The sequence below is a fragment of the Urocampus carinirostris genome, chromosome 14 (genome assembly GCF_059441175.1).
Source record: "Urocampus carinirostris isolate Australia breed hairy pipefish chromosome 14, RoL_Ucar_1.0, whole genome shotgun sequence".
NCBI classification, from domain to species: Eukaryota; Metazoa; Chordata; class Actinopteri; order Syngnathiformes; family Syngnathidae; genus Urocampus; species Urocampus carinirostris.
Window position 1 is genome coordinate 9711596 of NC_142362.1, and position 15132 is coordinate 9726727.

Consider the following 15132-nt stretch of genomic DNA (forward strand, 5'->3'; position numbering starts at 1 on the left):
TGGAAATACCACAAATATTCTACAAAAATACTGCACAAAAACTGCTTTGGAAATACATCAATCATACTTCTACTAAGATACTTAAAAAATAGCAATACATAATATTATACTATAAAAAAATACTAGCGAAATATTAATATAAAAATATTACTACAACAGGTTTACAAACAGAAATACCGAAAATTATACCTATAGCGATTCTACAAAAATTCTCCTATGGAAATATCACAAAAATACTACAGTAATATTACAAAAATACTAAATAAATATGACAAAAATACGACTATGGAAATACTACAAAAATACTAATCAAATACTGCTTTGGAAATACATCAATTATACTTCCACTGAAATACTAGAAAAATATAAATACATAATACTGAATTATTAAAAAAAACTACAAGAGAAATTTTACAACAAAAATACTAATATAAAAATACTACTACAAGAGGTTTACAACAGAAATACTGCAAATTACACCTATAGCGATACTACAAAAATTATCCTATGGAAATATCACACAAATACTACAAAAACAAAACTACAGTAACGATGTACAACAAAAATTCTACAGAAATACTACCAATATACAACAAACATTCTTGTATGGAAATACTACAAGATACAAAAGAGATAGTTGTCACAACCAGCACAAAGGGTTAGACCCAATCGCGTAATGTTTTCTCACAATTTTACTGAAAGAAAGAGGAAGGGCAGTGCCCGCGATCCGATGTTTGCTGGACGTGGAAAGCAAGTCGCTCTCGTACTCGGATTGTGATCCGAACACGGAAGTGGATCTTCCGTAGCGAGCGATGGCGGTGTCAGGGGCGGAAAAACTGGTCAGTAGCCAGGACTGGGAGAGCAAAAACGTGGTAGAGGTCAGAAACGAGTCGTAAGCCGGGACGGTAGAGCAGACGTGGTCGGGATCAAAACAAGTCATAGCCAGAGACAAACGGGACTGAAAACGGAACAGGTGGGAGTCAGGGTCGAAAAAGACTTGCCTTGTAAACACAGAGGTTCGCTGGCGGACTGACAGCAGGGAATCAACAGAGTTAATGAACTGAGTTTAAAAAAGGATAGTGAACCAATCAGGTAGCCTGCAGCGGCTAGCGCCAAACAAGTGGGCACAGGTGAAATTAATGAGTAATCGTGACAATAGTAAAAAAATATACTAAAAAAAATAATACTACAGTAATACTACAAAAATACTACGATCATAAAACTAATGAATGAATGAATGAATGAATGAAAACTTTATTCGAACATTAAAATAAAAACAGAACAAAAACATTAACTCAACAACAAAATAATATTACATAATATGTTCGGAAAGGGGTAGTCAGAAGCAAATGCTTACTACTGTAATAATACAAAAATACTACTAGAACAATACAGATATACAACTAAAAATCGACTTTCAAAATTCAACAAAAGTACTACAGAAATACTAAAAAAAATACTACTGTGGAAATACTACATAAAAAATACTTCAGAAATAAAACAAAAGTGGTGCAAAAATAGGGCAGCACGGCGGCGCAGTGGTTAGCGCGTGTGTGGCACAGTTCTGAGGTCGTGGGAACCTCCTGAGTGGGTTCAAATCCAGCTCCCAGCCTTACTGTGCGGAGTTTGTATGTTCTCCCCGTGCTTGCGTGGGTTTCCTCCCACATTCCAAAGACATGCATTTCAGATGAATTGGCCGGTCCAAATTGTCCCTAGGTGCGAATGAGCGAGTCCCCGTCCCCGTGTGCCCTGCGATTAGCTGGCAACCAGTTCAGGGTGTCCCCTGCCCACTGCCTGATGATTACTGGGATGGGCTCCAGCACCCCCGCAACCCTACTGAGGATAAGCGGTGCAACTAATGAGATGAGATGAGATGTTCGAAAAGGGGTAGTCAGAAGCAAATGCTTACTATTGTAATAATACAAAAATACTACAGAAATACAACTAAAAATCGACTTTCAAAATGCAACAAAAGTACTACAGAAATACCAAAAAAATACTACTGTGGAAATACTACATAAAAAATACTTCAGAAATAAAACAAAACTAGTACAAAAATAAAACTACAGTACTTCAATAAAAATCTGACTTCAGAAATACTTAAAAAAAAAACTACAGGAATACTTCAAAACTAAATAACAAATGAAGGCGCTAAAACAGGGACCTAATATACTAGTTTGCTGTACTTGTCGTTTCAAAACCACTTTGGTGAAACGAATCTATTTCAAAGGAAGTATAACATGTCATGTGCAAATAGTTGCCCATCCCTGGAGTAGAACATGGAATGAGTTCTAACAGGTATGCAAATCATCAAGTAATAGGGGGCCCCAAATCTTATTTTCCATAGGGCCCCATGAAGGCTTTTGCCGATCCTGCCTACGCCCTTGCTCTAAAGAGAAAAATAAAAAGACCGGCAGGTTAATTAGGCAAAAATATGTATAACGTAGTGCTTAGAGACTGGCCTAAGTTGTTATAATAGTGCAATGAATTGTACAGTAGTAAAATATTATTCAGCAGTGGCAAAAATGGATGTCTCTGCTGCAATATTTGAAGCCAATGTTTCTCTGGGCTGTGTTTATAACTCTGAGTTTGTGTATGTGGCGAAAGAAATAAAGCAAGAAAACAAATTAAGAAAGCAAGAATCAAACAAACGAAAGAAGCAAAGAAAGACAGACAGGTCCTGAGCTGCCATCTAGTGGTCACAAACAGAAAGGCACAGGATTACTCGCAGATTAAGGTCAAAGGTTATTTGAGGTTAATAATGGGAAAATGCAAGTAGATTAATCCTGAACTATATCTTAAATGCAAAAATAACATATTATTAACTTTTACTATTTTCTAAGCTCTTTGGATGTTGTCTTTTGCGAGAGTATGCATGATTCGGTTTGTACTTCATTAAATGTTATTGAAACTATTCAAGAAACTTCATTTAAGGTGTCCTATATTATTTCATGCTTATATTACCGATTTGTTTATTTATCCTGCTGTAAAAAACTTGTTTTGTCAAGGTTGCCGGACCACATGGACAGAAACATGACGCTGATTTCTCGTGGGATATATGAAGCCACCAGCGGCCATGTTGCGTTGCCAATAACTGAAAAGTGAAATTAATGTGTTTATCCATCCATTATCTGCACTGCTTATCCTCGGTAGGGTCGCAGGGGCTCTGGAGTCCATCCCAGATGAACTCAGTGGGCAGGGGACACCACACAGGATGATTCCATCCCATGACCTCAGAACTGTGCCACGGACGTGCAAACCACTATTCCGCCGTGCCGCCCATAATGTGTTTATATGTTTTCATTTATTATCTCTCTGTATTTCTACAGCACTTTCTGTTCCCTTGAGACATTTTGGATTTGTATTGTTCTTTGGCTATTTCATGTAGACTTTGCAATAATGCATTTGTCATGATGAATTTATGGCAGGGATGGGCTCTGGCACAGGACCGGCCTACACCTTCATGGGGCCCTAAGCAAAATGAGATTTGGGGCCCCCTATTACTTGATCATTTGCATACCTACTAGATCTCATTCCATGTTCTACTACAGGGACGGGCAACTATTTGCATGTGACATGTTATACTTCTTTTGAAACAGATTATTTTCATCTAATTGGCTTTGAAACGACCACAAGTACAGTAAATTAGCACATTAGGTCCCTGTTTTAATCACTTCATTTGTTATTTACTTTTGAAGTATTACTGTAGGTTTTTTTAGTATTTCAGAAGTCTGATTTTTATTGAAGCTCTGTAGTTTTTTGTTGTTACTTTAGTTTTAGTTTTGTACTATTTCCATAGAAGTATTTTTTTAGTATTTCTGTAATATTTATGTTGTATTTTGAAAGTATTTTTTGTTGTTGTTGTATATCTGTCTTATTTTCATCCTCTATTTTCGTATATTACAGCAGTTGTACGATTATAATATCTCTGCAGTATCACTGTAGTGTCATTGTTTTTTGTACTATCTCTGTTGTATTTCGCAGTATTTCCATATAAGAATGCGGGTTGTATATCTGTTGTATTTCTGTAATATTTTTGTAGTACAGTGTTACTGTAGTTTTTTTAAAATTTTGTAGTATTTTTGTGATATTTCCATATGATAATTGTTGTAGTATCACTACAGGTGTATTTTACATTATTTCTGTTGTAAACTTCTTGTTGTAGTATTTTTAAAGTAACATTTCTCTAGAATTTTTTTATACTATTTTATTGTTTTTGTTTTTTTGTCTTTTAGTGGAAGTATAATTGATGTATTTCCAAAGCAGTATTTTAGTTGTTGTTTTATAGAATTTTTGTAGCACTTCCATAGGTAGTATTTTTGTAATATCACTGTAGTTGTCTTTTTGTAGTATTTTTGGAGTAAATGATTCTGTAGAAGTATTTTGTAATATAGTATTACTGTAGTAGTATTTTGTAGTAATTCCATACTTGTTTTTATTTTCAGAATGAAAGCGAAATACTATATGAGCTCCCTGTTTTTAAGCACTACACTTGATATTTAGTTTGGTACTTATTGTGCAGTATTTTTGTTGTATTTTTGTAAAAGTATTTTTGAATTGACACACAAAGTGATAATGGGGAAAAGGTTTGCAACAAAAATGTAACCACTATTGGGGGCCCCCTAGTGGTTGCAGGGCCCTAAGCAGCCTCTTAGCTCACTTATGCCTTGGGCCGGCTCTGCTCCGGCACCCCTGCGACCCTAGTGAGGATAACCGGCGCAGAAAATGGATCTACAATTAATCCCTGTATGACGGAGGGCATGCAGGATAAGAGTCCTATCTATTGTCACCACGTAAATCTATGCAACAATATGTGCTAGCGCTTTATTTTATTTAAGCACCTTTTCTGGAAAGAAAATACACTCTTGAAACGCACTAAGTTCCTCAAGTTCCAATTGGCTGATGCGAGAACATTTGCCCAATGATAATGTATGATGTTTGGACTTAGAAATTAGCCAATGGTATTCAAGTATATTGGAAAATGGGCGGAGTTTATCATGTTTTCTTCCGGGACGTAAAACCCAGCATTGATCATGGCTTCTCTTGATAGAGTAAAAGTCTTAGTTTTGGGCGATTCTGGTAAGTAATATTTATATTATTTAAAAAAAAACGTATTTATGAATTACACAGTTTAAAATGTCCTCATTTGATGTATTAAATAGTAGATAAGTATACACATTCCACTCAAAATCTCGATCAGTGTAACCATTCTGCTTTACCCATCACAGGTGTAGGAAAGTCCTCCTTGGTACATCTTCTATGTCAGAACCAGGTTTTAGGAAATCCGTCCTGGACTGTTGGGTGCTCAGTAGATGTCCGGGTAAGATGATTCTTAATTGAAAATAAAACCATTACAGTTTTTCTTCAGCTTTTGGTATTAATTCCATTCACGTTGGAAGTTGAGTTCTGAATCTATTTTCCCCATAAGAAATAATGGAAAAGTCATTAATCCGTGCTGGTCCTTAAAAAAAGTCCACGTTTTCTCATTAAAACGTATTTCTTACAAGAAATGTATTATAAACTTGGAGACTTACACGATACTGATATATTTTTTGAAAATAATAATAGTGATAACTTGACATAAACACGTTTTAAGTACAATTTACATACCTTGGAAGAGAGTGTGATGGCATCTTTGTTTCTTCCCTTGTAATTCATGTATTGTGCGGCATTTACTTCCAAAAAGGACCGGTCTCATTGCAAGCAAAATCTTGCTGAGGAACATATTGAACTCGCTGCCTTACTGTATCTAGTCACATGATTTGAGAGACCAAAATCCACCATGCCACGCAAATACAATAGGATGACAGACAGGATTTCAACTCATCTTGAGGAGTTTGAAAGAGCAGTGAAAGAGGTGCAACAGGGGAAGACCATACGTCAGGTTGGAAAGGAAATGAAGATCTGAAGGTAGACCATAAAAAGATATAGGCCTATGTGTGAGAGTACATTAAAATTTGTGTGAAAGCATCGTAGTGTGTGCACAAGAGAATCATAGTATGTAAGAGAGTGTATAGTAGTGTGAGTATGAAAGCATGTGTAAGAGTGTAGTGTGTATGAGAGTTGTGTATGTGCATAGTTATGGGTGTGTCTGTATGACAGTATAGTTGTGCACATTCTCCATTGTGGAATGCTCTGCCCCCTGAGATCCAATCTGCAACCTCAGTGGAACTGTTTAAATCTAGGTTTAAAACACACTTCTATTCTATAGCTTATGAATGACCTATATTTAACCTTGACATTATCTGTATTATTTGTTATTGCAACATCCATTGCAGCCTGGTCATCCTGGAAGAGGGATTACCTCATGTGCGGTGCCTTTCATCGTTTTCCTCATAATAACGTTTTGAGTTTTTCCTTGCCCCCGTGTAGGTTTTAAATCAGGGGATAGTGCAATAATAGTCTGTGGTCTGTGCAGCCCTTTGGGACTCTTTGTGATCAAGGGCGTCACAAATAAACATGGCTTGACTTGACTCAATGTTTTGAGTTTTTCCTTGCCCTCATGTAGGTTTTAGATCAGGGGATGATGTAATGACAGTCTGTAAACAGTCTGTGGTCTGTGCAGCCTTTTGAGACTCCTTGTGATTAAGGGCGTCACAAATAAACACGACTTGACTTGTGCAAAAAGTGAAGAAGTGAATTAATGAGGTAAAATAAAGGGCCTATCCATTTTTATTTAAAAACAATTTGTTTTCCAAAGTTCTTGGACCCAGCTGGTTTCTCTTTGAGAATTTTACCTGCTTATGACAAAAAACCCTTTCACATAGTACAGATGAAGCAGGAGTGAATATATATGTGATATCAGGTTTGTAAAGAGGGACCTCTGTAATGCTTCGGAAACATCAGCGGTGTGCACGTTAAATAACATCTACAATTCCTTCTAAATTTCCAATACAGGTCCAAGACTATAAAGAAGGAACCCCGGAGGAGAAGACATTTTACATCGAATTATGGGATGTCGGCGGCTCGGTCGGCAGTGCCAGCAGTATCAAAAGCACAAGAGCAGTCTTTTATAACTCAGTCAACGGTAATCGCATTTGTTTGTTGAACACACAGAGCGACCCGTGACGTTTTCTCACGAGTTTTACTTTGTTTGTCATTGACAGGAATTATTTTGGTGCACGATCTGACAAACAAGAAATCTTCTCAGAATCTTTATCGTTGGTCACTGGAAGCTTTGAATAAAGATTCATCGCCAACGGGAGTCATTGTCTCTAATGGGTAAGCTTTATTTACAAAAACAATACAGCAGACCTCTGGGATACGTCACTTTTACTATCTGGGGTAGCGATTGCATTGAGAAATTGGCGTACTGCTAGGATATAAAACCAAAATTCCTCATGCCATGAGGCTCTTTAACTCCACCCGGGGGAGTAAAAGCCCACATTAAATCACACCCCCACATTGCATATTACCCTATTTTTATTAAGTGTGTACTTTATGTAGCATATTTTAAATATTCTATATCAACACGTTACATTGGGTATTGGGAATTTATGTATTATATTCCCTTTACTTTATTATTGTTTTATTTTCAACACAAGGATACTGCTGCAAGTGTGAATTTCCCTACAGGGATAAATAAAGTATCTATCTATCCATCTATCTATGGCAAACCCAAAAAACAGTATATAGTAAGTACTATTTTCTTGTAATATACATATATCCATTCTTCCATTATCTGCACCGCTTATGCTCAGTAGCGTTGCCAGAATATATATACATACGATTAAATAACAATATAATCAATGTATATATAAAAGAAAAATGAAATTCGTATTACCTCTAGTGTGATGTGGCTTGAGCTGGTTCAGTGGAGTGAGTGGGTGAATGCAGGGGGGAGGAGGAGATGACGGATTAGAATGAAAACTTCCACTTGCAAGGATTGTAAGGTCTTTAGAATATTTTCTACTTTATTCGCCTCCTTATTCTTATAATTGTCGATTAAGTTACTGTCATATTGCTTAGCGGAGGTAACCGTTTGTTCCTTCTTTGCTTTTCTTGATAATTGCAAGCTTGGATCACATGGTTATTATGTTTTTGCTTCCCCATTTAGAATCGCTGCAAGTCTTTATGAAATGAAATGAAATGATCTGCATTTATATAGCGCTTTTCAAGTCAATGACTTCCCAAAGCGCTTTACAATGTGCTCCACATTTCCCAATAGCGGCCTTGCAGCCATGTAAGGCTGCTAACCTGCTTATTGGGGGTATTAGGGGTTCAGTGTCTTACCCAGGGACACTTCGACATGTAACACGGACGAGCCGGGATTCGAACTGGGATCCCTTGATCCCAAGACGAGCGCTCTACCTCCTGAGCTACTGCCGCCCCCGGTAAATGGTCTGCATTTATAGCGCTTTTCAAGTCAATGAAGACCTCCCAAAGCTTTACAATGTGCTTCACACTTTCCCATTCACAAACACACACACTCACACACCAATAGCACACAAATGCTTACCTGCTTATTGGGGGCATTAGGGATTCAGTGTCTTGCCCAAGGACACTTCGGAGGAGCCGGGAATCAAACCTGCGACATCTTGATCCCAAAACGAGCGCTCTACCTCCTTAGCTAATGCCGCCCTGTCCTGGGACCCATAGTGAATAAATACAGTGCAAAAAAAGACAGTATCATATTGCAGGCTCGCAGTTTTGCAAGTACATGAGAATCCAAGCTGAATGTAGAAAAAGGCATTGTTGGAGGTAGTTCAGCTAATAGTGTATGGTCATTCTCATAATGCAGTGACGCAAACTAATAGCAGGCTGGAGATTTATATGACTTAGAGAGGTAACAAACCCGCAAAGTTTGAACTTTCCATGTTTTTGCACATGCAAAACAATATGTTACTGATGTTTAAGTGGGGAAAATGCCAGAAAGAGAAGCCTAAAATAATTGAAAACATCCCAAAGCGGGGTCGCCGTATTCCCAGGGGCATTTACTGTATGCTGTCATAAGTGATAACTGAATTGTTTTTCATTCTTGCAGCGATTATGACCGAGAGCAGTTTGCAGAGAACCCAGTTCCTTTGCTGCTTATCGGCACCAAGTTCGACCAAATCCCAGAGAACAAACGCAGCGAGGTCCTCACGCGGACGGCCTTCTTGTCCGAAGATTTTAACGCAGAAGAGATCAATCTTGTAAATGTCTTTTTTTTAAATTCCTAAATCACTTTTGAACCCGTAAACTCATGTCACAAACCACTGCTCTGGCGAGCCTTTATGGTCTCATCTCATCTCATTAGCCGTACCGCTTATCCTCATTAGGGTCACGGGGGGGCTGGAGCCCATCCCAGCCATCTCCGCGCAGTGGGCAGGGGACACCCTGAACTGGTTGCCAGCCAATCGCAGGGCACACAGGGACAGACAACTGATTCGCTCATTCACACCTAGGGACAATTTGGACCGGCCAATCCACCTGAAATGCATGTTTTTGGAACGTGGGAGGAAACCGGAGTGCCCGGAGGAAACCCACGCAAGCACGGGGAGACATACAAACTCCGCACAGGAAGTCTGGAGCTGGATTTGAACCCACGACAGGTTCCCATGACATGAACTGTGCCGCACAAGTGCTAACCACTGCGCCGCCGTGCTGCCCCGCCATTATGGTCATGTATGCTAAATCTCCTGTGTGTTGTTCATAAAATCCAAAATCTTTTGTTTTGCTAGTGCATGAAAAGTTTGTTTTATTCCCACAGGATTGCACAAATCTGAGATACCTGGCTGCCGGCACGTCCAATGCAGTGAAGCTGAGCAGATTCTTTGACAAGGTGAGATGGAATGAGACCCGTGCAGCGTTCGGTAACATTGACTAAATCGGGGGTGTCAAACTCATTTTAACTCGGGAGCCACACGATAGAACAAACATTCTGTCGGGGGCCGGACTAGTAGATTAAAGAGAAAGAAAAGAAAGAAAACAGATAAAGAAATAAGATAAAGAGGGAGGCAAAAGGAGAAAGAAAGGGAGAGAGCGTGAGAAGCAAAAAAGAAAAAAAATCATGAGAGGGGGGGGGAAAGAAAGGGAGAGGAAGAAAAAAATCCAAAGAGAAATAGAAGGGGGGGAAACGAGAAAAGAAAGCGCAAAGGGTAGGAAGAGAGAAGGAGAGAAAAGGAAAAAAGGAAGTTAGAGCAAAAGAAGTTAAAGGACAGAGAGAGAGAACGAAACAAAGAGCAACAAAGGAAGAGAAAAAGAGAGACACAGAGAGTGAAAGAGACAGAGAGTGGGAGAAAAGGGGTGGAAAAGAGAGAGAGAAAAAGAAATACAAGTACAGTGTCTTTATCCGAGGCACCTGGCTTTGGCAACATCAAGTTGACATATTTCAACCTGCAGCTTGTTTTTCTCTTGCGCTTCTCTGAGTGTTGTCTCGCGGGCCGGATTCAATCCCTCAGCGGGCATGATCTGGCCCGCGGGCCGCCTGTTTGACACCTGTGGACTAAATGATACACTCATTGGCCACTTTATTAGGTACACCACACTAATAATGGGTAAGACCCCCTGTTGCCTTCTGAACTGCCTAAATTCCTCTTGGCATAGATTCAACATGGTGCTGGAAGAGTTTCTTGGGTTTTGGTCCATATTGACATGATGTTATCACACAGTTGGCGCAGATTTGTGGGCTGCACGTCCATGATGCGAATCTCCCGTTTATCCACATCCCAAAGGTGCTCTTTTGGGTTAAGATCTCGGGACTGTGGAAGTCATTTTAGGACAGTGAACTCATTGCCATGTTCAAGAACCTAGTCTGAGATGATTCTACCTTTTCAAACTATTTGGTCCCCTTAAAACTTTGTGACCCTTTGCCTCATTTCAGACTTCAAACATAAAGATATGAAACTGTAATTTCTTGTGAAGAATCAACAATAAGTGGGGCACAATCATGAAGTGGAACACACTTTATTGGATAATTTAAACTTTTTTTTTACAAATAAAAACATGTCTCTATCAGTTTTGTACATTGATAATTTGGCTCCTTCCTCCTTGCAAAACCGCCCGAGCTCAGTGAGGTTGGATGGTAAGCGTTTGTGAACAGCAGTTTTCAGTTCTTTTGACAGATTCTCCACCGGATTTAGGTCTGGACTTTGACTTGACCATTCTAACACCTTGATATGTATTTTGGTGAACCATTCCATTATAGCTTTTGCTTTATGTTTTGGAACATTGCCTTGTTGGAAGACAAATCTCCGTCCCAGTCTCTTTTGCAAACTCCATCAGGTTTTCTTTCAGAATGATCCTGTATTTGGCTCCATCCATCTTCCCATCAATTTTAACCATCTTCCCTGTCCCTGCTGGAGAAAAGCAGGCCCAAACCATGATGCTGCCACCACCTTGTTTGACAGTGGGGATGGTGTGTTGAGGGTGATGAGCTTTGTTGCTTTTACGTTTTTTGGTTGTTTGGTGTGTCTCCCAGGTGGCTTGTGGCAAACTTTAAACGACACTTTGTATAGATATCTTTAAGAAAACTGGCAAAAGGTCACAAAATTCAAGGGGGCCAAATAGTTTCACAAGCCACTGTATCTTGCTAAAAGTAGCCATCAGAAGTGTACATTGTGGTCATAAAGGGATGGACATGGTCAGCAATAATACTCAGGTAGGGTGTGGCGTTTTAACGGTGCTCAATTGGTACCAAGGGGCCCAAAGAGTGCCAAGAAGGTATTCCCCTCACCATTACTCTACCACCACCAATTCGAAACGTTGATACAAGGCAGGATGTATCCACGCGTTCATGTTGTTGACGCCAAATTCTGACCCTACCGTCCCAGAAATCTAGACTCATCAGACCAGGCGAAATGTTTCCAGTCTTATATTGTCCAGTTTTGATGATCTTGTGCAAATTGTAGCCTCAGTTTCCTGTTCTTAGCTGAAAGGAGTGGAACCTGTCGTGGTCTTCTGCGGCTGTAGACTATCAGTTTCAGAGATGCTCTTCTGCCTACTTTAGTTTTAGCGGGTGGTTATTTGAGTCACTGTTGCCTTTCTACCATCCCAAACCAGTCCGGCTATTCTCCTCTGACCTCTAGCATCAACAAGGCATCTCCGCCCACAGAACTGCCGCTCACTGGATATTTTTTCTTCTTCAGACCATTCTCTGTAAACCCCAGAGATGGTTGTGCGTGAAAATCACAGTAGATCAGCAGTTACTGAGATACCCAGACCACCCCCTCTGGCACCAGCAACCATGACAGGTTCAAAGTCACCCAAATCACCTTTCTTCCCCGTACTGATGCTCGGTTTGAACTCCAGGAGATTGTCGTGACCGTGTCTACATGCCTAAATACACTGAGTTGCCGCCATGTTTGGAAATGAACTGTTAACAAGTATTTGGACAAGTGTAACTCATAAAGTGGCCAGCAGGGTTGGGTAGGGTTACTTTAACTTGATTACTCTCAATTACTTTTGGATTACTCCAATACCAAATATGCTAATAAAAGACAAAAGAAACTCAATATGAATAAAATTATGACTCAAAACACGTGGTAAGCTTTCTCTCCTGGCTTCGATCTCTTTGATCTCCGGCAAAACGAACCTAAAATGCGACAGAAACAAAATGAAAATAAATCCAAACATCATTTTTGCCGTTCCATGTGTTCCGTTACTCCCCAAGCCTGCACAAAATTTAGTAATTGTATTCATATTTAGTTTCTTTTGTCTTTTATTAGCATATTTGGTATTGGAGTATTTCAAAAGTAATTGATAGTAATCAAGTTAAAGTAACCCTACCCAACCCTGTAAATAACCATAGGAAGAAAATGATTTTTATCATTCAACTTGTGAGAGTATTTTGACTATAATACGGTATCACCACGAGGTGGTGCAAATTCCCCGTACGAGCACGCGTTACACATTTCATACGTGTCCAACTTCATGTCTCTCTCCTAACAGGTGATTGAAAAAAGATATTTCACAAGAGATCCAAGTCAGGTGAGTTGAGTATTTCAGCTCATTACTTTCTGTTTGTTAACAAAAAAATCTGTTACTCATATTGCTTACTTGTTGTGTTTCTGTAGATGACGGGATTCACGGACAGAAAGCGCTTCAATTTTAAGAGTTTGCATTACGACTGACGGTGATCTGACTGCGGTTCGACTTTTTTGAACTCTGATTTTCCATGACTTAGGGTTTGGACGATATTCTTTGGTCTCCGTCTGATTGTAATACGATCCTAAGCTGCCAATGCGATATATATTATAATTGCGATCCCAAGAGTATTGCGATTCGATATAATTGACAATTCGGATTCATTTTCTTTCCCAAAAAACAGGTAACAAGTAAAAAACGGGGACTTCATATCTTTTTGCTTGAAATCTTGATATGGAAAAATACTATTGGAATAATACAAAAATTCTACTACAGTAATACTATTATACCTAAATACTACCACGGAAACTACAACTACAGTCATGACACAAAAAAATAAAATAAAACTATGGAAATACTACAAACATACTAAATAAATACAACAAAAATACCACTATGGAAAAACTACGAAAAATACTTCTGAAATACTAAAACTACAATGGCAATACTTTAAAAATAGAAAAAAAAATACCAAAATGGAAATACTACAAAAATCTTACTGAAATACTAAAATAATTTTACGGAAATACTTAAAAAATACTTCTACATGAATACAACAAAAAATGCTACTACATAAATATTAAAACAGAAATACTACTAAAAACAGCTAGAGTAATATTCCAAAAATACTCAAGAAAATACTACTATGGAAATACTATAACAATACTACTATGGAAATGCTTCTGTACCGGATACGATGTGACATATATGGATCCCGGGAAGAAAGATGGATTTTAAAAATCGACAAAAATAAAATCACGATATATACCGGTACATGAATCGATTTTATTCCGTCCGAACCCTAGTTTCAGTTTTTTATTTTTACAAATACATTTGATGATGTCTAAATTGTGTTTCAAGCAGTCAAATGTACGCACTCTTTGTGATGATTAAAAATCTGTCTTCCTTGTTTTGCTTTCTATTTTTGTGCCTAATAAACCAAATTGACAATGATTTGGATCCATGCACACGATTAAAGACAAATACAAAATAAAATTTGACATTTCTAATGTTTTACTATATTTTTCACTTGTTTTTGTATAATATATTTTCTAAATGCTTTATTATTAATACTGTAAATGAATGTTTTTTTTCTGGTAAAATAACACAAGTAAAGGTTTTTTTTGTCTAGCCCTTTATCACTTATATATTTTAATGCTACTACGATATTAGCTATAATAACCTACAATCAAAATGACTCAAGTTTAATGCAGCGCATCCTGCGGAGAAGGATGCTCCACGTGACTAATAGTGCGCAGCCCTTCGGTGCAGAGGTCCAGGGTTAGATTCCAGCTTTCGCAGCCTCCCCATGCGGAGTTTGCATGCTCTCCCTGTGCCTGCGTGGATGTCTGTGAGCATTGCTTGGAACAATAGTGAGCAAAATCAATCCTTATCAAACTTTTACATGAGATTTCCACATTTTTTTAGATTATACTTGCCATCATTATTTACTATTATTTATAATAAAACGAGAAATAATACCACTTAAATATTTAATTAAACCTTAACAATCGTTTATTAGATTGTAGTAAAAATCAGTCAAGAAAACGGATACAATTTGACATTTTTAAAAATAAAAATAAAATTTAAAAATGTAGTAATATAGGAAAAATGGCAGCAGCATGATCTACCTTTGAGTGCTAATTGAAGTTTGAATTTTCAGACAAAATTCTTATTTTTTAATTACAAAATGCGAATAGAGTGATGGAGTTGGGGTGGCATGGCGGTTGAGTGGTTAGCGCGTCAACCCCGAGTTTAAATCCAGCTACCGGCCTCCTTGTGCAGAGTTTGCATGTTCTCCCCGTGCCTGCGTGGGTTTCCTCCAGGCACTCTGCTGTCATCGCACATTCCGAAGACATGCAGGGCAGGGTAATTCGTGACTCCGAACTATCAGTGAGCGTTCGAATTTTTGTATGTCTCCCCTGCCCACAACCTGAAAATAGCTGGGGTGGGTTTCAGTACCCAGCAACCCCAGTAAATGGTCTGCATTCGTATTGCACTTTTCAAGTCACTGAAGACTTCCAAAAGCGCTTTACAATGTGCTTCCCACTTACCCATTCACTCACA

At 38.6% G+C, this 15132-nt stretch overlaps 1 protein-coding gene across 1 annotated transcript; it reads left to right on the plus strand.

Annotated features, from left to right (window-relative positions):
- Positions 1-4999: 4999 nt before the first annotated feature.
- On the plus strand, positions 5000-13975 carry rabl3 (RAB, member of RAS oncogene family-like 3). The gene is made up of 8 exons (XM_088353616.1): positions 5000-5079; positions 5229-5320; positions 6898-7027; positions 7107-7221; positions 8984-9134; positions 9692-9763; positions 12871-12909; positions 12996-13975. The coding sequence occupies exons 1-8, from the start codon at positions 5034-5036 to the stop codon at positions 13050-13052; spliced, it is 702 nt and encodes a 233-aa protein (XP_088209742.1). The 5' UTR covers positions 5000-5033; the 3' UTR covers positions 13053-13975.
- The last annotated feature ends 1157 nt before the right edge of the window (positions 13976-15132 follow it).

Coding starts and splice junctions, on each gene's coding strand:
- rabl3 (XM_088353616.1), top strand. CDS start 5,034: ATGGCTTCTCTTGATAGAGTAAAAGTCTTAGTTTTGGGCGATTCTG. Junction 7,222..8,983: donor GGAGTCATTGTCTCTAATGG/GTAAGCTTTATT, acceptor TCATTCTTGCAG/CGATTATGACCGAGAGCAGT. Junction 9,764..12,870: donor TGAGCAGATTCTTTGACAAG/GTGAGATGGAAT, acceptor CTCTCCTAACAG/GTGATTGAAAAAAGATATTT.